At 40.1% G+C, this 20,099-nt stretch overlaps 1 protein-coding gene across 3 annotated transcripts in view; it reads right to left on the reverse strand.

Moving 5' to 3' along the window:
* mpp2b (MAGUK p55 scaffold protein 2b) overlaps positions 1-20,099 on the reverse strand; it is a 50,710-nt gene that overhangs the window by 28,947 nt on the left and 1,664 nt on the right. For 2 of the 3 annotated variants that reach the window (XM_030400856.1, XM_030400855.1), the window contains exon 2: positions 8,256-8,335. In XM_030400856.1, coding sequence (XP_030256716.1) covers positions 8,256-8,286 — 31 coding nt within the window. In that variant the 5' untranslated portion in view covers positions 8,287-8,335. Of the gene's footprint in view, positions 1-5,121; positions 5,479-8,255; positions 8,336-20,099 lie in introns of those variants that run through there. The other variant, XM_030400854.1, reaches the window with a different exon arrangement.

The raw sequence follows: 20,099 nt of genomic DNA on the forward strand, positions 1-20,099 counted from the left end.
AATCAGGATATGCTCAATGATAAGGTCAATGTTAAGCTTCTGAGTGTGCAGAGTGACTCCGCAGAAATATCACCTGCTTTGTCCTGTGGAAACACTGACAGATTTCGAAATAGACTTCTCCTCAAAAACTCATTGATATTCTCATTGTCTCTTGAACACAATGATGGAAGTTACGGCAGCCTTATTCTCTGTAAAAGAGGTATGTTACTGATGAAATCAAAACTATGTCAAATCGCCAAAGTCACCTCTCTAAATTAAAATACTCCTGGGCCTCGACAGACTTTATTAAATACTTTAAGGTTACTCTTAGATTTGATTCTGCTCCCTGCTCTCCAGCAAAATATAATTACCATCAATCCCTCAGGAAGCAAAAGATGAATGTCTAACACAGTGGTGGAGAATTATATGAGATTGGACTTTATTCCATTGTGTGTACCACAACCGATTAATCATTTATGACTAAAATACAACGTTAATTCATCCGTTCACGGCATGTAATCCAGTTTTTTCCATCTTGATGTCCTTGCAGAGTGCAATCAGTCTGAAGTATTTTTTTTTCTCCATTTCAAAATGCATGCAGAAAAGAATCTATTACAACTAAAGAACACTGCTCTGTGGATGCGTGTTCAACTCAGGGATAAGTCAACATCCTCCTCATGGAGCATCGCTGACAGGCTTGGCTCATCATGACAAGTTCAAAGAACGTTGTGTGAAACCATGTGTGGGCACATCCATTGTGTAATGTACTTAGTGCAAGTTGAACAGGCTTAGCTTTCAAATAAAAAAGCTGCCCTCAGTTGGTTAGCTTACTTATTTGAAATATCTGCTGTGCAAATGCAGTTGTAGCTAGTGTAAACCAACTGTGATAAAGTTTCGAACACTTGAGGTATTACGTCACATCTTGGGTTTTTTACAGCAGTGACTATTTTTGGATAACGGGGTGGGCCTGGGGAGGATAGCATGATTGGATCTGTGTTTACAGATGTAATAAATCAAGTGAGAAGTAGGGTCATTTGTTCATAAGCTTACATACAGTCAATCTTTTGCAACCATTTAAGGCATTTTCACATGGGCCTCTCCATATCTATACAATAAATGAGTTGTAGACTAGGGGTGTAATTATACATCTATTTGTACTAATTTATGGATTCAATGATCCAATGTGAACATGAAAATTCCATAACATTTTTACAATGCACGTTTATTAAAATTCCTCTGGCGATTCTGTGTCACCTTGTCTCGAAGCTCACTTCCTAACTAAAACATTTGAACGGTGATAGTGCCAGGCAGTTAATGTCAAGCAGCTGTTTCTGTTTCATCAATGTCAGGCTGAACAAATTTGCATGACACTCAACGCAGCGTTCTGTTTAGAGATACAGTGACTTAAACCAGCTGTGAGTTATATAATATATTATAATAATATAACAAGTATAAAAACATGATGTATTATTTTAAGCTATTAGTAGAGGAAAGGTCTGCTAGCCACTAAGCTAATTCATGCAATGTGAAATGCCACTTGATAGCCCCCACCATTAGCCTTGTAGTCACATAATTTTAAATTGCCTGAACTGTCCAAACTATTTGGAGTTACAGTTACAGCCAAATGATTCAAGCAAAGCTCCCTTAGACCACTTGAATTGATTGTAATAGTGTTAATGTTTGATTTCATTTTGATGCAACTGTTGGATCAGTTGTTTTTTTGACACTTCTGTATCTTTCTTCACCAAGTGGGAGATATTGCTACAGAGTTGGAGGCTGACCAGAACAGTTTTTCCAACTCAGTTGCTCATAATTACAGTCTGTGACTTGAAAACGGCATAAGAATGATTGAGATCATTTTCCCCTCTAACAGGTTCAATAAAGATAACAGGAGTGTGAGAGTGAGAGTCAATCAAGTGTGTGTACACGCCCACACAGTCCTCAGAGGACATCTAATCAGCCAAAATAATTGAAATCACTCGTAATGTGGATGTAGGTGTACTACGGATGTTCAGGGCCATAAACTTATCCAGGCGAGCTGAACACCATCGATCATATGCATTGCCTATATAAGGAGTTAGATTTTTGTGCCTGTGTTGTCGTTCGTAGCGGAGAGGATGGTGTTACATTCAGGACGGCTGCAGGGTTTGTTTCGAACAGTGGTCTCAGACTTACGGACCCATCGTATGTGTTTTATCAATTATGGTGTTTAATTTCTGTGTTTCATCAACAATAGCATTTTACTTTATTCTTTTACTCAAGATAGAGCTTTCCACGTTCCATAGTTCATATTTCATGTTTCTTAATTCTTGCTATGACAAGTACTATATGAATAAAATCTTATTGTACATACATTGATTACACATCAATGTATTGTGTTTCAGAGATATCTGCTGAAGTTAGCATGCTAACCAGCTAACCTCGGCCCGTCCTGTCTTGTTATACCACTTTGTACCTTGAGTTCCCAACAGGGCCGCTAGCTGCACGGCTAACTGAATTCACTAGCTTGCAACAGCTAGAATTAGCAGCATGTAGCAGTTACCCTGGTGATATTCTCCCTCTTTTTGTTTGGAGTATGAATTTAACAGGTGGCCAAATCTTATATATTGCACCTTAACTCCTTTTTTGAAGGTTTTCATGAATTCAAGACACAGAAAAACAGCCCTGTAACAGTTATTTTGAGCAATTAAAAATAAAAACTTCACATAGCCTTTCTTTTTGTACAGGTTTATAGTATCTTTTCAAGGTCCAGTGTGTAGAAAATGTCATATAAAATTCATAATTATGTTTTCATTAGGGTCTAATCACCTGTAACTAAGAATCGTGCTATGATTAACACAAAAAAGGACATGAGGAGGCAGGCAGAAAAAAAAGGCGAGCAAAGGTAGTCGACACAAGGCTGGCAACAAAAGGAAGGAAATACTCTGGAAGAAGGCAAATCCAAGATTAAAAAAGTTACAACAAGAGGTTGGAAAACAGAACAAGAACACAAGAGACGCATGACAACAACAGATGAACTGACATAGAGTAAGAGAAGGACACAAGCTTAAATAGACAAGGACTAATTATCAAATAAGAAAACAGGTGAACAGAAAAAAAGGTGGGAAAGAGACAAAGGGAGGAAGTGAAAAGCAAGACGTGACACATGAGGAAAGAACTTAAAGATGAAACAGGAAATAACTCAACCATACTCAAACCATGACATGTTGTATTTCTGTTACCTTATAATGACCCTTTTCTTCATAATTCTCCTCAATGGACCTTAAAATTCTGTTGATATATATCACTTTACTGAAAATGTATGTTGTAGGTTTAATAGTATTCCTTATTTGTCCTCTTGAAATCTATTATTGGACTGACTTTACTAGATATTCCGTAATAAACTAAGACATTCTAGTTGAATTTGTGAAAATGAAACTGTCTTAACCATAGCAGCAGTGTGCATGACTGTCTCATGAAAGCCAACATGTCCTGAGGAAACGCTGCAACCCTGACCCATTCTGTCTTGGATAGCCAATCAGCAGGAACAAGGGACTTTAAAGCCACCGGATCGCCATGGTGATGCTTGTTCCAAGCTGGCATGATACAGGGCGTGGGGCTGGATCACCTTATTAGCGGCTGAAGGTCATCACTGGAGACAACAGTTGTGATATTTGTTGACATTTCACAAATGGACAGCAACTCCCATTACACCTCACCCAGATGGCGCAGGCAGGATAATTCCGTGTGAAGTTTTGCAGGGGGAACCGACACGAGCGAGTTTGCCAACCGAACTCCAAACATTTTGACGTTGACTGCACATTTATTTTCCCCGCTGCGGTTAATGAAAGAGCAAACAGAGATCTTCGGGGTGTGACACGGATGAAATAATTGCTGGTGTCACCACATTATCGAATACCCTCAGCCAGAACAGAATTAAATTGTCCCATTCTCTTGAAACCCCGCGATTATCTCTGACAGCCTAATCCTACCAACATGCAGTACTCAATGATCCGTCATCTGTGTTTGACTACTGCTTCATTAGTCCGGTAGGCACACAGAATACTCCTGTGATAGTGTGAGGGGCTTGGAGAGAAGAGAGTCTGCGTGTTGTGTGTGTGTGTGTGTGGAGAGCGAGTGAGAGAGCCACCAAGTTATTTGAAGGTTGTGAGTCTGACACATTCAGGCATGCCGTCTCTGATCAGAACACTGTTGCATATGAATGACCCCCTACTTACTCACCATGAATGTACAATGCACAGGAGGTCTCGCTCGCTCCCTCTTTCTTAATCTCCCTCTCTCTCTCACACACACACACACACACACACGCACACACACACACACACACACACACACACACTCTGAACTGATAGACAGGATGCGAATGCTTTGACAGAAAATGTGATTCATTACGGCTGTCACTGCTGTCTTGTCAGGCTACATTATCAGGCATGGGATATCTTGCAACACTGTACACTGTTTGACATGCAATACACTTGGCAATGATGTAATGATGCTGCTTACTGTGACTAATTCAACATGACTTTATCAAACAGACACAAGTTCATAAATAGATACGGGGAAAAAAAACTATGACCGTGTGGTATGCATCCACATGTATTATTAACAAACTGCATTAATAATGAAGAGGGTGAATGGTACTTCCCACTATCTGTTCATTATCATTCAAACAACAAATACTTCCTTTTACAAAGGCTTTTCCTCTTCTAATGACTTCTTATCACTTCCACACTCGTCTGAAAGTGCACTCCTCGTGTTACAATAAGGCACTCATCGTAATTCCAATAAATCCAAAGAAAATATGGTTTTGTTTTCACTGCGCCTTGCTCTCTCTGCCTTCCTTGCCTCGGGTTCCTGTACATCACATGCTGCCCTGGGTCCTAATCTGTCTCTGCTCATCTTCATCACACTCTGGAGGTTTGGACCGGCGCATCAGGTGCAGGTGCATTGCGAATTTAAAACACAGACTCAAGCCCCTCGACCGCCAACGTGAGCACATTGTCACCTGCTTAGAAAACAGTGATTCAACCGTAGATCACAGCTTCTCCACGCTCTCTCTGTCCATAGCCGGAGAAGTCATCCATCTTATAAACCGTCCTGTATCCCTCACACACAGCAGGTATGGACTCCTTGTGTGCTTACCTTCTCCCCCCAGCTTGATTTCCAGGCCCTCCAGGGAGTTGGCCGAGTCCCCCTCCTCCAGGGAGAGCCTTCCAAACACGGTGCCAGCCATGGTGAACAACACCTCTCCACAGTAACACACCCAGTACGGTATCTGAGGCAGACTGAGAGATCTCCCTCTCTCTCCCTCCCTATCTATCCCTGCCTCTCCCCTCTTTCTGCCAAAGCAGCTCCTTCGCTCTCTCCTCCCTCTTCACCTGCTCTTGACATGAATGTGTATAAGCTATGCCTGGCTGAGCGTCTTCTCCTCCGCATGAATGAATGGAAACGAGAGAGGGTTGTGTGTGCATGAGAAAGGGAAGGGGTGGGGGCAGTATGATGCTTTCTCTTGGAGGATGGAGAAAAGGAGGCAGGGCGATTTCTTTCCCTTCCAGGCTTCCCTGTGGGGGTTAACTGGGGGAAAGAGCAGCAGAAGGTTGGCTTGTAGTAAGTGGGATCGGGAGGCTGTGAAAGAGGCTGTGCGTAGGGGAGTTGACACATATGTGAGAGATGACCCTCCATTACTATAACATCACAGACACAGGTACAAACACAGCCAGCCGTGCAGATGCTCCATTAGTGATGGGTGCTTGCTTGGTGAATTTATATTTGTGCTTTCTGCTTATAAATTCAGGAAATGCTTATCTGAGTTCCTTTGAAAAATGTCTGAATATCTATAAAGGTGACCCTTCTCTAACCCCTCTTGAAGCCAGAGCAAAAAATAGCTTTTTAAATTAAACAAAGACAGGAATTGGTTTGGAGAAACAATCTACAGTGTGTTACTAAAAATGCCAGTCATGCAGACTCAGCCCTCGGCCAGTGTACAAATCAACACTGACTGACAGCCCATTACAAAAACAGAGACTCCACACATATTCTAGCTCTCCGTGGGAAAACGCTTTTCTCCCTCTATTTCTCTATTCGCTAGCTGACAGCGGCAGTTTATTACCACACGATAATACAAAGCTTACTATAAAGCTTTGAGTTTCAGATGTGGTCTTCTATTAACCAATATACTTTTCCCAGACATCTGGCCGCAGCTTTTCAATCTTTTATGTGTCTGGATCAAATGCCCACAGCGATGAGTGAAAAGGGAAATGCATGGCAGCGTGGCTACGTGCCAGTTTAGAGTTTAATGTGGGCACCATTTTTGGCGCTCAAACTAGGAGATTTAAATTGTACTGTCGTCACAGTGCTACATATTCAACTCTGATATCAATATCAAGGCAAATATAAAAAAAAATCCCATCAATAGATCATCAAGATCAAGGGTGTAATACAATTTTTGGTGTTTTAAGCAAATTCAGTCTCATATGTTCTGTACTGGGATCAGTTTTATCAACCAGTTTATATAGCCTGGGTTCCTGTGCAACACATGGTTCACTCTTGGGTGCAGTTGCCATGTTTCAGTTATTTCTCTGACTCCTGCTGTCTGTTGTCAAGTGCCAGACTGAATGTCTGTACAAAATCATTGCTTTAAATAAAAGAAGTACAACATAGTTTTGGGGTAGAAGAAGAGAAAGAATTTAATCTACTGATTTCTTTATTGCCAAAACAAACTAAATAAACAAACTGTCTTTGTTTTAATGACTGAAAAAACAAACTAAACGGAAACTGACCTTAAAGGACAACACAGTTTAATACTGTTTTATTTTGTTTATATGTGGCGCACCCTGCCACCTTTCTAGCTTCAAACAGTGTTCTGGGGACCTTATTTTCAGCTTATTTATTCAGTTATCGAAAACACAAATATTTTGGAGATTGCGTTTTTTTTTCATCTCATTAATGTTAATGTAGAGATTGGCATTTTGTGCGATTTGGCGCCCCCTAGAGTTTCTGAGTGAAGACACCACTGTCAAGTCATTTGTCAGACATAATGTCGGAGCCAACTATAAACAAAACTTATTACGTCACAATGTTATGTGTTGGAAACTTGAATGTGATGGGGGCAGAAACAAGTGACGTGACTGAGGCAGAGTGGCTGCGACAGAAACACCATTCACCCTGTCACAAGACACTGCACCATTGAAATGATTTTGAAGCTGTTATTTTAAGGTTTAAAAGTTATATTATGTTGTTTAAAATTTTTAACAGCAGCCTTGAAGTAGTACAGTCTGCTAACATGAAAATCACAATTACATTTTAATCAGTTATATCAAACACACTTCTTCAAATAGATATTGAATTGGGTCCGACAAAATATGAATTGACCAAATAACTATGGCAGAAAAGGTGATTGCATATTGAACTGCAGTGATTAGCAAATTAATAGATTAGATGATTGAAAGAAAATTAGTTGCCAACTATTTTGATCGTAAATTAATTGTTTCAGACGTCACTTTGGGTTCTTGGAGAATGGGATGAGCATTTTTCACAGTGTTAATATGATGTGATGCAATAGGATATACTCTATCCTCCCCTTAGGCAAATGTTTCTTGGGCTCAGTGTTGCTGCAATAGACAGTTTTCAAACCCCGCCTGACACTCAATAATTGCATTCAGTGATTGAATGTAACTGAGTACATTTACTCAAGTACTGTGCTTGATTCCATTTTTGAGGTACTTTGTTTCTGTTACTTTATACTTCCCCTCCTCATTTGTCAAATATTGTACTTTTTACTCTACTACATTTATTTGATAACTTTAGTTACTAGTTACTTTGCAGATGGTATGCAGCCTCAGAGCCAAAGAAGCACATTTCTAAATGATTTATTTCATTGAAAACATGGATCTGACAATCGGTAGAAAACTATGAACGGATTTATTTAGAAAATCGGAACATAGCGAGCATGTGCGCGTCTGTGCATGCACTCATGCACATTAGAACTACTGGCCTGCAGTGGTGGATTTAACTTGTATGTGTGCAGGGCAGCGAAAGATACAACTGCAAATCCTTCGAGGCTTGACTGATCTAAGGCTGGAGTTTTAGCGCTCCATTAGCCAGCTCATTAAGTCACATTAGAACTCAGGAGATGAGATACATGTCCTGAGTGCGGGAATAATCTTCGGCCGTTTCAGTATCTCCTCCCTGTTCCCTCTCTCTTGATATCTCTCTCTCTCACACACACACACACACAAAAGAGATGCCCTTCGTCATAGCGAGACCGAGCCACTTACCAGAGTCAGAGCTGGATGTCGCCACGGGCATTTTGAAAATTGGTTCCTCCCAGTATCCTCCACCAAACTTGTTAGGTCAACTGCAATGCAAGAGAGTGCAAAGAGAGAGAGAGAAGGGAGATGTATTGAAAACGCTAATGAGGTATTGATTGTGAATATGAATGCAAAATCTCTGTTGTCAGACCACTGAGGCGGAATATTAAGGGTGAAACAAGGGAAGGAAGGTAGAGGCTGTTCTATAAAGAGCAGATAAAAAGACTATTTCAAACAGAGTGTTGCATATTTTATGGCTTGGAGGTTTCTTTTTAGCTTTTTATGGTTCTTTACAGCTATAAACTGTGTTGTCAGGTTGAGGCCCTTCAAATTCAACACACAGGGATCAGTGCGAGTCTAAATCCAGCCATGACAAAGAAAACAAATCCCTCTCTGTCATAATCACAGTCAATGGACTTACGTACGTGCACAGCTCATTCCTCATTTGTCCTAACAAGCTCCCACACACAACAACTGGTATCTAACTTTGTTTAATACCTATAAATAGGGTAGCCGGTTGCTCTGGTAACACCCAAACAGGTTTAGCCGTCATGTCCTTAGGGAATACTATTAGCAACAGCTGGAAAGATCGAGTGAGCCAGTGGGTGAGTGAGTGGGCAGGCCAGCTAACATTAGCTTAGTGAGGATCTCTATTGACTCTAATTGATCTTTTTAACATCAGGCAGCAAGTAAAAGGCAAAAAGCACCACAGACAGGAGACTGGGAAACTAAGAACTTTGTGCACACATTCTGTCCTCAGTGATAATACAAAATATGTCCACACAACCATCATTTTATAAGATATGTCTATACACATGAGAATGCAAACTAGAGATGTAAGGATCCACTTTATTTGGGTTCCAATCCAATTACCAGCATCTGACTGTATGATGCAGTGGTTCTTCCATCGTCAGAATGTTGGCTTTACAGACATTACATGTTGTCTTACTTTTCTGTGTTTCAAGACTAAAATATCTCAAAGCTAGAAACTCGCTCAGTTCCACGTTGTCTTGTGTTACAGTATCGCAGGTTCATTGTACAGTGAAAGGCCGATCTGTATGTCTAACTCTTGGAGACAACATTTACAGAAACTGGGTATCTTTGTACAACAGTTTAATTACTAATTAATTAAAGGAGACCTATTATGCTTTTTTATTCCCCCTTCCTTTAGTGATATAAATATACACATATATATAGGCTCTGGTGCATGCAAAAGACCTTAAATGTTAAAAAAGGTCAAAGTCGGCACCAACAGAAGCTCCTCTTTCCTACAGAAAACACTTTCCCTAAAACGCCTCATCAGCAGTCCCGCTTTAAATTTCATGACTTTCTGACAACACACTATGTTACAATGTCACACATTTGCGAAATGTATGCCTAGCAGCTAGTCTGGCATGTAAGAACGGATTTAGCACAACTGGTCTGTGGTTGTAAGTGGTGCTGAGTCAGTATCCTCTGATTGGTCAGCTCACACACGCCTGAGCCAGCACCGCTCACAGTGTCTCCAGTCATTTTCAGCTTCCAGTTAGCTTCACTTCTACTGTGTATATGGGCATAAATTATGCAAATGTATGACATGGTGACGTAGTGTGATGTCACAAAGTCACTGAATTAAAGGCGGGACTACTGACACGGCATTTCAGGCATTTCTGGAGCAGTGTACTCTGAGGGAGGGAGGAGCTTAGAACCTATTCAAAACTTTGAAGGAATGGGAAAACAATCAAAATGAATATTAGGTGTCCTTTAAATAAAATTATCAAACACCATAGAGAACCTCTAAGTTTAATTATAATTAGACCGAGCAGTGCCAACTGTCGCTATTTGCATGTGAACCAAGGCAAGAATGCACAGGAAAATGTTAGTGTTGCATAATTATCCGTACAACAGTGGACTAGGGATTAAATATCCGTTGTCCCAAGATTCAAAATTAACTCTTCAGGTGATGTGGACTTTGAGAAATACACACTGTGAATAGCAATTAAGGGTTAAGGAGCGGGTGTGGGGAACCTAATTAGGCTGTGTTAAAACAGAGAGAGAAAGAGAGGAAGAAAGGGAGATCAAACAAGTACAATGGTGAGTAAGAAAAGAGCGCAGCTGACGGTAACGATGAGGCCGTGGTATCCAAGGATGCTAATTCATGGTTGCCATGACATGAGCAATCCATGGATCCAAAACGCTGCAATGTCACAACAGGCTCAGAGTGTGTGAGTGTGTGAGTGTGTCAATGAACAAAACAATCATTACTCAGATTTGGAGCGATGAAGCGTCTTCATATGTTCCAGCATTGAAGCAATGAACAGACCAAATGTGGGCGCCAACAAAAAGACAGCTACATTCTAAGTGCTTCACGTCGACTGAAGACTCCCAATATTATGTTTCGAAGTAACTGAATGAATATATTTCTTCCTTCAGATGGAGTCACATTCCTCTTTTACTACTTATCAACTAATATTTCTAAACTGGCTCACCAGGTGACATTTTCCATTAGGAGAGAAACTTTTATCACTCATTTATTTCTTTTCAAGCCTCTCAGTTGACAGTGAATAAAAATTGTAAAAACGTCTCCAGGCACAGCGGTACGTCCTTTTTTATTAATTTGCTTCCCTGCGCAGAGATCAAGCTATTCCCAAATCCAATTTGTTCAGATATTTGCAGGTTTTATGTCATTTTGTCAACGCATCCCAGGGCACCAGTTAAAGATTCATCTTATAAACTGCTAAATGTCAACTTGCTGGAGAAGGGAATATTTTGATTATAATCCCAACATGCTTCATCATAATAGGGCCAGCCTGCTGAAGTCTGGAAGAGATCGGGGACACCTGTATTATTACTTTCCATGGCTCCATCTGATCAAAATCCACTTCAAGATATTTCACAGACTTAATCACACTAATGACATGTTACATAAAATGTATCCTTCCATAAATCTATTTTCCTCCATCCATTAATCCCTTCATTGACCCTTTGTTCAGCCATATGTTTTGTTCCTGTCAATGGATTCCAATCTATATCTAACTCCCACTCTTTGCCTTACGTAATAAATCTATTTTTCCTAACCCACGGACATGTCATATCATATTTGGAGTAGTAGCACTTGAGCTCAGTGTAGCTGACTCAGAGAAAAGCTGTTGCATTTTATAAGTGCCTTTCTTTATGTGTATCAATTCTGGTTGAGTATAGGCGACTTCATTAGGGTTTCAGAGGTAAGTAAGAGTTTTTTTTTGTTTTTTATTCAATCCAGTGAAGGGAGGACAGGCCTGGGCGAATGTATTGTTGAGTGTGTGTACATCATTTTTTCTTTAAGGAAGTGGGTTTGCATATTTATATGTAAGCCAAGCAGTGCCTCCCACCTCATTAGTGAGGACAACAACAGATCATCTGATGAAAAGCTGTGATTACATTCACTGGTGTGACACTGAAGCACACAGTCTTAGACGCTCAAGGACCAGGCGCTTTTGCAAAAGTCTGATCTATGCAGATCAGGTCCTTAATGCTGCATACCGGTCTCCAAGGCTTATCCGTGGTATCCCGTGTTTGCACTGCGAAATGACAGAGCTTGTTAAAAGTATGCAGAGGCCACACGGCCGCTAAGAAGTCAAAGCCGATTGCAGCAGAGCTTGGCCGTGCTGGAGCTGTGCTGACACACTGGGGAGTAGGGGGGTGTTGGTAGAAAGGAGGTTTGAGGGTGGGTAGGATGTTCTCTGTCAGTCTCACTGCCTCTTATTTCATAGAACTGAGGAGGAATAATTGGCCGAGATCTAATGATGGTGCGGTCGTCAGCAGCGATGGCATTTTCTTAGTAATTGGAGGCAATTTCTTGCCGAACCGCCTCAATGTCTACTCCGAGCTGCAACCAGTCATCATTCCCTGTAATCAAGGATTAAATAGGTGTCCTTAATAAGACTAATGTCGAAGTTGAACAGTGCATAAATAAGTGATCCTTCACAGAGGTCAAAAGTGGTCTTTTTGCTGCAGCTGTGCACATTGTGAGCCAGTCCGTCTCTCCAATAAAACCTTGTATACAAAAACTGTCTCCGCTCTCTTTCCCTATCAGTCAACTCTCACACACATACAGTAACACACCCTCACACAGATCTCCATCTCCCTCGCTCCATTCCACAAAGAGAGCAGCTCAATAGTGCAGCTGCAATGACATCACATTTGGAGACCTGCTATCATCTCTGCACTGTCAATCTATTACAACAAGAGGCCAGCTGTTGGGTGCATGTGTGTGTTATTTATCATGCTTTGCCCTCAGATCTATGTATGCTATATTTCTAGACATGTTTGATGTTCTTTACCAGCTAATTCTTTCCAGTCACAGACCAAGTTTAAATGTCTGCGTCATCCAAATCTTACTCAACCAGAACTGAGGGCAAATGTTAAGACTTTGGTGCCTGAAAATATCCCTAAAATTAAAAGGAAATCAGTGCTGCAGCCAAAAAAAGATCAGACGTTCTTTCTACTGTGCTTCTGCTGTCCATTTAGGATAGTCACTTATTTGCTTCAAATTGCTTCTGATCGATTCTGTCTGCAAGTGGGGCTAGGCAATGTATTGATATTATATTATTAATGTGAAATGAGTTTGTAAACCTATCAGCCAAAACATTTAAAGCACTGGCAGGTGAAATAAATCATCATTGATCATCTCTTTACAATGCAATTTTTGTCTGGAAACCTTGGGTCATGGTATTCACAGCATTAGATTTCTCAACTCAGACTTCCTAGATCCCACTCTGATCAAGCAACCATGGGACGCGCTGGGACATATCAGATCCATTGAGGCCCACCCTTGCAACCAACAGGACCCAAATCAACCACAACATTAAAACATTGTTGTGGATGATCGATGCCAGTGGTTTTAATGTTGTGGTTGATTAGATTTGTTGGCATCAGGTCAACAACGCCTTGAGTGCATTGTCACGTTCCTCAAGCTTTTCCTGAATTATTTTTGTGGTGCGGCTGCATGCGCTAGTGTGTAGATGTGCCAAAGAACATCCATATTGAATGTAATCCTGTGGTGTCCAGAGGATTAACCCGGGTATGAAGCAAACCGATGTAATCTTGTAACCTTACCTGACTGTTCTACTTGTTCCAATATTTGCTTAGTCATTAATCATATTCACATTAAAAAGGTGCACAATGTAAGATTTTTAGTTGAAATCATTCAGAAATTAACAACAGAGTCTGAGGAAATAACACTTTTGACATTATCTGCATACCGTTTTGCAGAGATAGCTATTGAAGTTAGCATGCTAAACCAACTAGTCCTGGGCTGTAAGTACAAATAGCCATCTGTAACATACTGTCATATTGATATTGTGGTATTTGCTAAAAAATATTGCAATATTTCATTTTGTCATTCTGTCCTAGCATTTATGAAGTACATTTGATGACATTTCAATACATAGATTTATCATGTTGTGAAAAATATTGCAATATTATTATTTAAGGTCATATCACCCAGCCCCATCTATAAGATCAGCGAGCCTACCACTTGATAAGAAAACAATTTAGAGTTAAAGATTATTGTATAACACATAAGGATCCTCAGTACAGGTTGAGGGAATCATCTATTTCCTTCAAGGTATTTTAAAGGTGGTACCTGCAGACTTCTTAAACATAACAACCACAACAAATCAAGCCTACATCTGACATGGAACATTCTTTTGAAATTGCATCTTCTAACACATTCTGGCCTGAAGCACTGACACATGTGGTGGCCCAGGTGTTAATACGCACAGTGTAAAACGCCTTGAGCTGTTCCCACAGTGAGGCTGCATTGAAGCCTTGAAACACACACACACACACACACACACGCAGACACACACACACACACACACGCACACACACGCACGCACGCACGCACCAGCGACCAAACACGTCTTAATCCACACATGCAGCCTGGCGTCAGGCCTAAAAATAACCCTGTGCTCCCACAGGTTCGGCTCCTCTCATTACTTTACAAGGGAAAACTGTCGTATCCAAGACAACCACAAGCAGCTCTTCGCCTTTTCCCCCGGCGCTTTGCCATGGCAACAAGGGAAAATGCGTAAAATAATAATAAGATGGAGCTAAAATTGGGTCTATTAAAAGGTTTGAAGCTACACTCCAATACAGTGTTGCTTATAAGAGGAAATCAGCGTCATAGGTGGAAAAAAAAGAGCATAGCATTCAATTTTGACAGTGTTAACCAGCCAGAAACGATTTACCATCACTTGTTGAGCTCTATAATTAAATTAAGCAGTGTTTTTACTGTGATTTCAACTCGGTGTATTTAGCACATGAATAGGCTACTTCATTATTTGTTTCTACAGCTCCAGAGCATTAGATATTTTTCCCTTTTAATATTGAGAGTCAGAAGAGTACATTTTCATTAAAATCTCACTTCTTGTTTTCAGTGTTTTATTAAAAACAATAACAGTAAAAAAGGTATGGTAAGTAAAGTCACAAATTCGATTTAAACTTAAACGTGTAATATCTAACATTTTTGTTTATAACATTTTAAAATGAACTGAACTTATTCAACAGAATGTGAAAATGGTTATTTTGAAATCACGACATGTATGCATTGTGTTGTAGACCTGTCCAGTCCAAAGTTCCTGTGCTAGTGGTGTGAACTAACACTGCGCTGGTGCTCTGAGCCTCCAGTCCAGACCACTAGATGCATGGCAAACTGAGCTAACTAGCTAACAGCAGCTACAGTTAGCAGCATATAATGGTTACCATGTGATTTGCTGCCCCCTCTTTGTTTTAAATATGATTTAGACATCAAGCCGTTACATATTGCTCCGTTTAAGGGGTCACTTCTCCCAAACCACGAAATAATATATTTCTCACTTACTCCTAGTGGTATGTAATAACATAAATAGTTTTGTGTTATGTGCCGAGATTTACAAGAGTCTACAATACAATGCAGGTGATTCAAATGAAAGATGATAAGAGATCATGTAGAAAAACAACCCTGTCAGAGTCTGTACTATTCTTGTAAAAATACTATCATAAGAGCTTTCTTTGACTATGTGCCCTGAAGTGTGTTAAAGAAAGCACCAGCTGTCTGTTGTCAAACCACATTTCAGACTAAGCTGTTTTTCCACAGATAATATTAAAGCAGTTTATTCATTCCTGCCTACAGGGGCTCATATCAACACCTAAGTCACTCCACCAGATCAAAATAAAGTGAAGAGGTCTTCTGAAGGAGAGGATGGATTTAAGTGCAGCTTCAAGCTATGTGCAGTATGGTTGAATGATTTCAAAAATGAAGGTGTGTCATTCTCCCAGCATGCATACTGATACACACAACGTGCTACTACTTGGTGGGAAAAGAGCGCTCGCTGTCTTTTTCCTAGGCACACAGATTGAACAATGAAACTTAACGTGCCTTGAAAAGTCTAATCGTAAATGATCAACCAGCAGCTTAACAGATTTGGGACTCATTAGCCACTGCAGCCACATGAGCTACTCAGAGATCCTCAAATCGAGAGTTAAGTTCGCTATCTCCTGTGTAATTGTGCTGTGATGTATGACTCTAAGACTAAAAAGCAACAAATTCTCTTTTTTTAAAAAGGCACATGGCACAAGAGATACCATCATTTATTGACATCCCTTGATGCCCGACATCGAATAAAACCTGATGAACTTAGTGCAGTGGGGCTTCCTTTTCCCTCAGCTGATACAGATTGTAATTAGTGTAATTAGAATTAAATGTCATGTACGTACCACTGTGAAGCTAAAGGACTCGGGCAAGCTGCTGAGAGCCGACCAGGGGGAGCGTTCACAATCACCACCCTGCTGGGATTTCATTAAAGACCCCCATTTTTTCAGAGGAAGCAGCCATGATGGAATAAGCTAAATGAATGTCACTACTTGAATGTCACTCAAGTCTCTTGAGAGTGAAGGTCTGGAGGTTAAAGCCCCAATATTACAGAGAAAATCCACATTTTAAGACTGGCACACTGGCTTGTCTGTGCAATTATTGGCATTTATCAAAAGGGTTAAAACATCTCAGTGGGGCAAAGAGAGGTACAAGTATAGCTAATGTCTCATTTTGAATAAAGAACTGATAAACAGTTTCATAGCCACTCAATTTCCAAACTAAGAACAGACTCTGTCTCCACTGATGGTGAGGAGGCTCTGTAATATTTTCACCCCACCCTAAACCACAACAAACAGTCCAAAAATAAACATGAATTGGATCAGATGATATCGTGTATCAGATCAGGCGTCTGACTGTCTGACACAATCAAAGTAATAACACGATGCCAAGTTGCGTGGCCAGCATGTTGAAGACATTTCCTCCAGACAGCTGATCCAAAGAGCACAGCGTTGTACATCAAACCACCATCAGTAAATTAAAGTTCAGTGCTCGCTGACGTGCAGAAGAGATAGAGAAAGATGTGCGATGCATGCACTTGCTCTTTCAACCAGGCGCCCCGCTCCCAGTTTGATATTCAATTTAAACACTTTTTTTCAGCACTGCCGGCTATAGTATTGTAAGATTATCACATCTGCGTTTTATGAATATAAATAGATCATTGTTGTTATGCCCTAATAACTGTCAATTTGATTTTCAAATTATTCTTTAGATGGTGGAATTTTACAGCTTGACTTTATCCTGCTGGCTTTTTTTGGTTTGACAAGTTTATATAATATTTACAGGAACAAAGAACATAAATCCTTCTGTGATTCACCATTTGACATAAAAAAATAGAAATCAAGTTTGTAACAAAGTTCTTCCCCAAATCCATCCCAAGTAAAGCCTCTTCCTGAATAAAAACAATAAGGGATCTCTGAAAAAGAAAATATCCCCATTACCTCCAATAAATTTGAGTTATACCTCCGGTACCAGTAAGTTGATTGTCTTTGTGCACACTGGATAAGAGTCTGTAAGTGCAGCGACAGGCTACCGGTAAGCTAGCTCTGTCATCTCTGAAGTTTTTTTTGTTACCAAATGTTAGATTTTTACCTCTGGCGATCGCATTTTCACTACAAAAATTGTAAAAGGGGTGTTCATCTGTAAAGATGATCTTGCTGAATAAAACGTGTAAGTATAATAACCCTATGTTTGACACAGAGCTCATTCCCTGCAATAATCCAGATCCCATAAGGAAATGAAAACTTATGGGTTAGTCTACAAAAATATGTCATCCCTGTAGCACCCTAATTAGGGACCTGTGGGGACCATGAATATCAGCAAAATGTGGTGCTGATCTCGCTAGCTGTATTTTATATTTTAACATATATTTAACTGAATAAGTACATTTTTTGATAATTTGGACCATCTGATGACACTAGATGAGAAATCAAGAGTATTCAACCTCTCAGGACCATGAACGTTTGTTCCAAATTCAATGGCAATCCTTCCAGCCCTTGCTGAGATATTTCTAAAAGCGTTGGATCGATGAGACCAACTGAGTTTTTTTTTCTGCCATCCCGGTATGTCTAAAAACATCACATTCGTACATTAAAAATCCTCACAATGCAGTCGTCACTTGAATGACACAGCCTCTATATGTGGAGATCTGTGCCGGAGGGGGTGAGGTGGCAGGTGTGAGAGTAAATGAGCTGATCATTTTTATGAATGACACCACTGAGGTTGGGAGAAGATGCTGAGGGTGTGTGAACTGCTGCGGATTAATCTCCCAGCGGAATCCAGTGTGGACGAGCTTCTGTCTGCAAGCTACACTTGATTAGAATTCCTGTTTGATGCAGTAATTTATCACTCAGTGCGTCAAAGCGGGGACAACTGCACAGTGTCACACTCAGACAGCACTGAAGGTGTTCTTATTAAGAGTTTTCAATATGTGATGTCAAATAACCAGGAAGCCTTCTGATTTCATCTTGGTGAGGATTACACACAGGGATAGCTCTCGGAATTTTTTCAGAATGTGTTAAAAGACTTGTATTAATTCAAGTGTGCATTACTCAGAGGCTCAGACATGTCATGGTCACACTGTCTTTCACTGCCACACTGATATTTTTGCTCTGATTTGATTGAATCTAATATCTCACACAAAATGTATTCAAATGTGAAAGAATTTAAAGTCAAGCATAATTTTTTCTCCTTTTTGAAGTTTAAAGAGTCCAACTTCAAGCAGAGTTCAAATAAGTGCTTAGACAGTGTTCTTATTGAGGCAGAACCAGAACTGCTGATCCTTTAGCTGATACCCAAAGCTGTCAAAGGCAGGGATATTTATGGTAAACCTCCAACTTGCAAACCAGAAACTGATAAGAATGCTGAAGCTTCTTTAATACAGACAAAAGCTTTTTGAAATGAGACTAACAGGTTGTCAATATGATGATTTGTTGTTTCCAAACTTCACATAACTTCACGGACTGACTGATCCACGCTATGTGACTAAACAAATAGACTCATATAGCTAACTAAGTGGCTATTGTGATATATGTTATAGATATATAGAGTTATAGTTTATATTACCTTAGAAGGACTAGATCCATCTTTGAAGGTGCAATATGTAAGAAACGGCCCCCGTCGAATTCATACTCCAAACAAACAGCATATCACCAGAGTAACTGCAAAGTGCTGCCATGAGCTAGTCCAAGGCTAGCTGGTTAGCATGCTACCTCTTAAACGCAATACATAGATGTCTTTGACATAAGGTGAATTCTGCACATTCTGCCGACAATATTAGCTGATTTTTGAATGTTTAAGAAAATCCATTGGCTATAGTCTGTAAGACATTTAAACCTGAGAGACAAGATCACATTGGTTTAAGTTTTTAAATAATTTTGCATGTAAACCACAGTCCTGTTACTTTAATGGCCCTCCAAGCCTCCCTTTCAGCACAGAATGAATTTCAGATTGCTCTGTCGTTATCTGCCAGAGTACTCACAAATGGATGGCACATCTCTATCGCGACTGAAAAGGCAATAACTTCTTTTGTGCTGGCAGAAGACATTCAAATACTTCCTCTGTAGCAATAAAATGTCCTAACAGTGCGATGATATAAAGCATACTAAAGAAAAGACAAGATCATAGACATCTGAACAACATCCATAAGCACTGGCTGAACTTGTACAAAAGAACACAAATGTAACATTAGGTTACACACATGGAAATCCAGTTATGTCAATAATCATCACATATCAAAGTGTCTATATTAGCTTGTCAGAAAAAAATTATCAAATTTGGTTCTGATCTAGGCTTCATCCAAAAAAACTCCCACCTTAAAGCAACAATATGCAGAAATTGGCATTCTGTGTGATTTGGCGCCCCCCACAGTTCCTCAGAGCAACACCAATGTAGTAAATTCAAATCTCAGGTCAGGTCTCCCGGCCATTTCTTACCACTAGCAGATTTGGCTGTGCCGAGTCACACCGAGCCAAACCAGTTTTACTGCCCCAAATTGAGCCGTGCCGTGCTGCGATGTGCTGGCAATGGACCTGCTCCAGAGTAGGGCCAAGCAGGCTGGAGTGAGGTTGTACCATAAAACTGATTACATAGTTACATAAAATACATAAATTTGCTCTAACATCACAATTCTGAGGCGATAATATAAGCACTGGTGGATGGGTAAAAAGTATGACACAATGTATGGAGTTGGAAATACAGCATTCTTTGAGAGGCAAAATTAGTCCTTATAAAGAAATCTGGGGACATTTTACCCATTATTTAAGATACAGCTTGTTGGTGCTTAAACTAACTATATACCTTGCAAGGGATTAAAGATGAATGAATATTCAACAGGAGATGAAGCTAATGAGAAAATGAGGGAATAACGAGGGAAAGGGATCGCCACATTAAGCAGCTTACATAAATATTAGGGATGCACAATAGAGATTTATTTCAGC

The sequence above is a fragment of the Sparus aurata genome, chromosome 20 (assembly GCF_900880675.1).
Source record: "Sparus aurata chromosome 20, fSpaAur1.1, whole genome shotgun sequence".
Taxonomy (NCBI): Eukaryota; Metazoa; Chordata; class Actinopteri; order Spariformes; family Sparidae; genus Sparus; species Sparus aurata.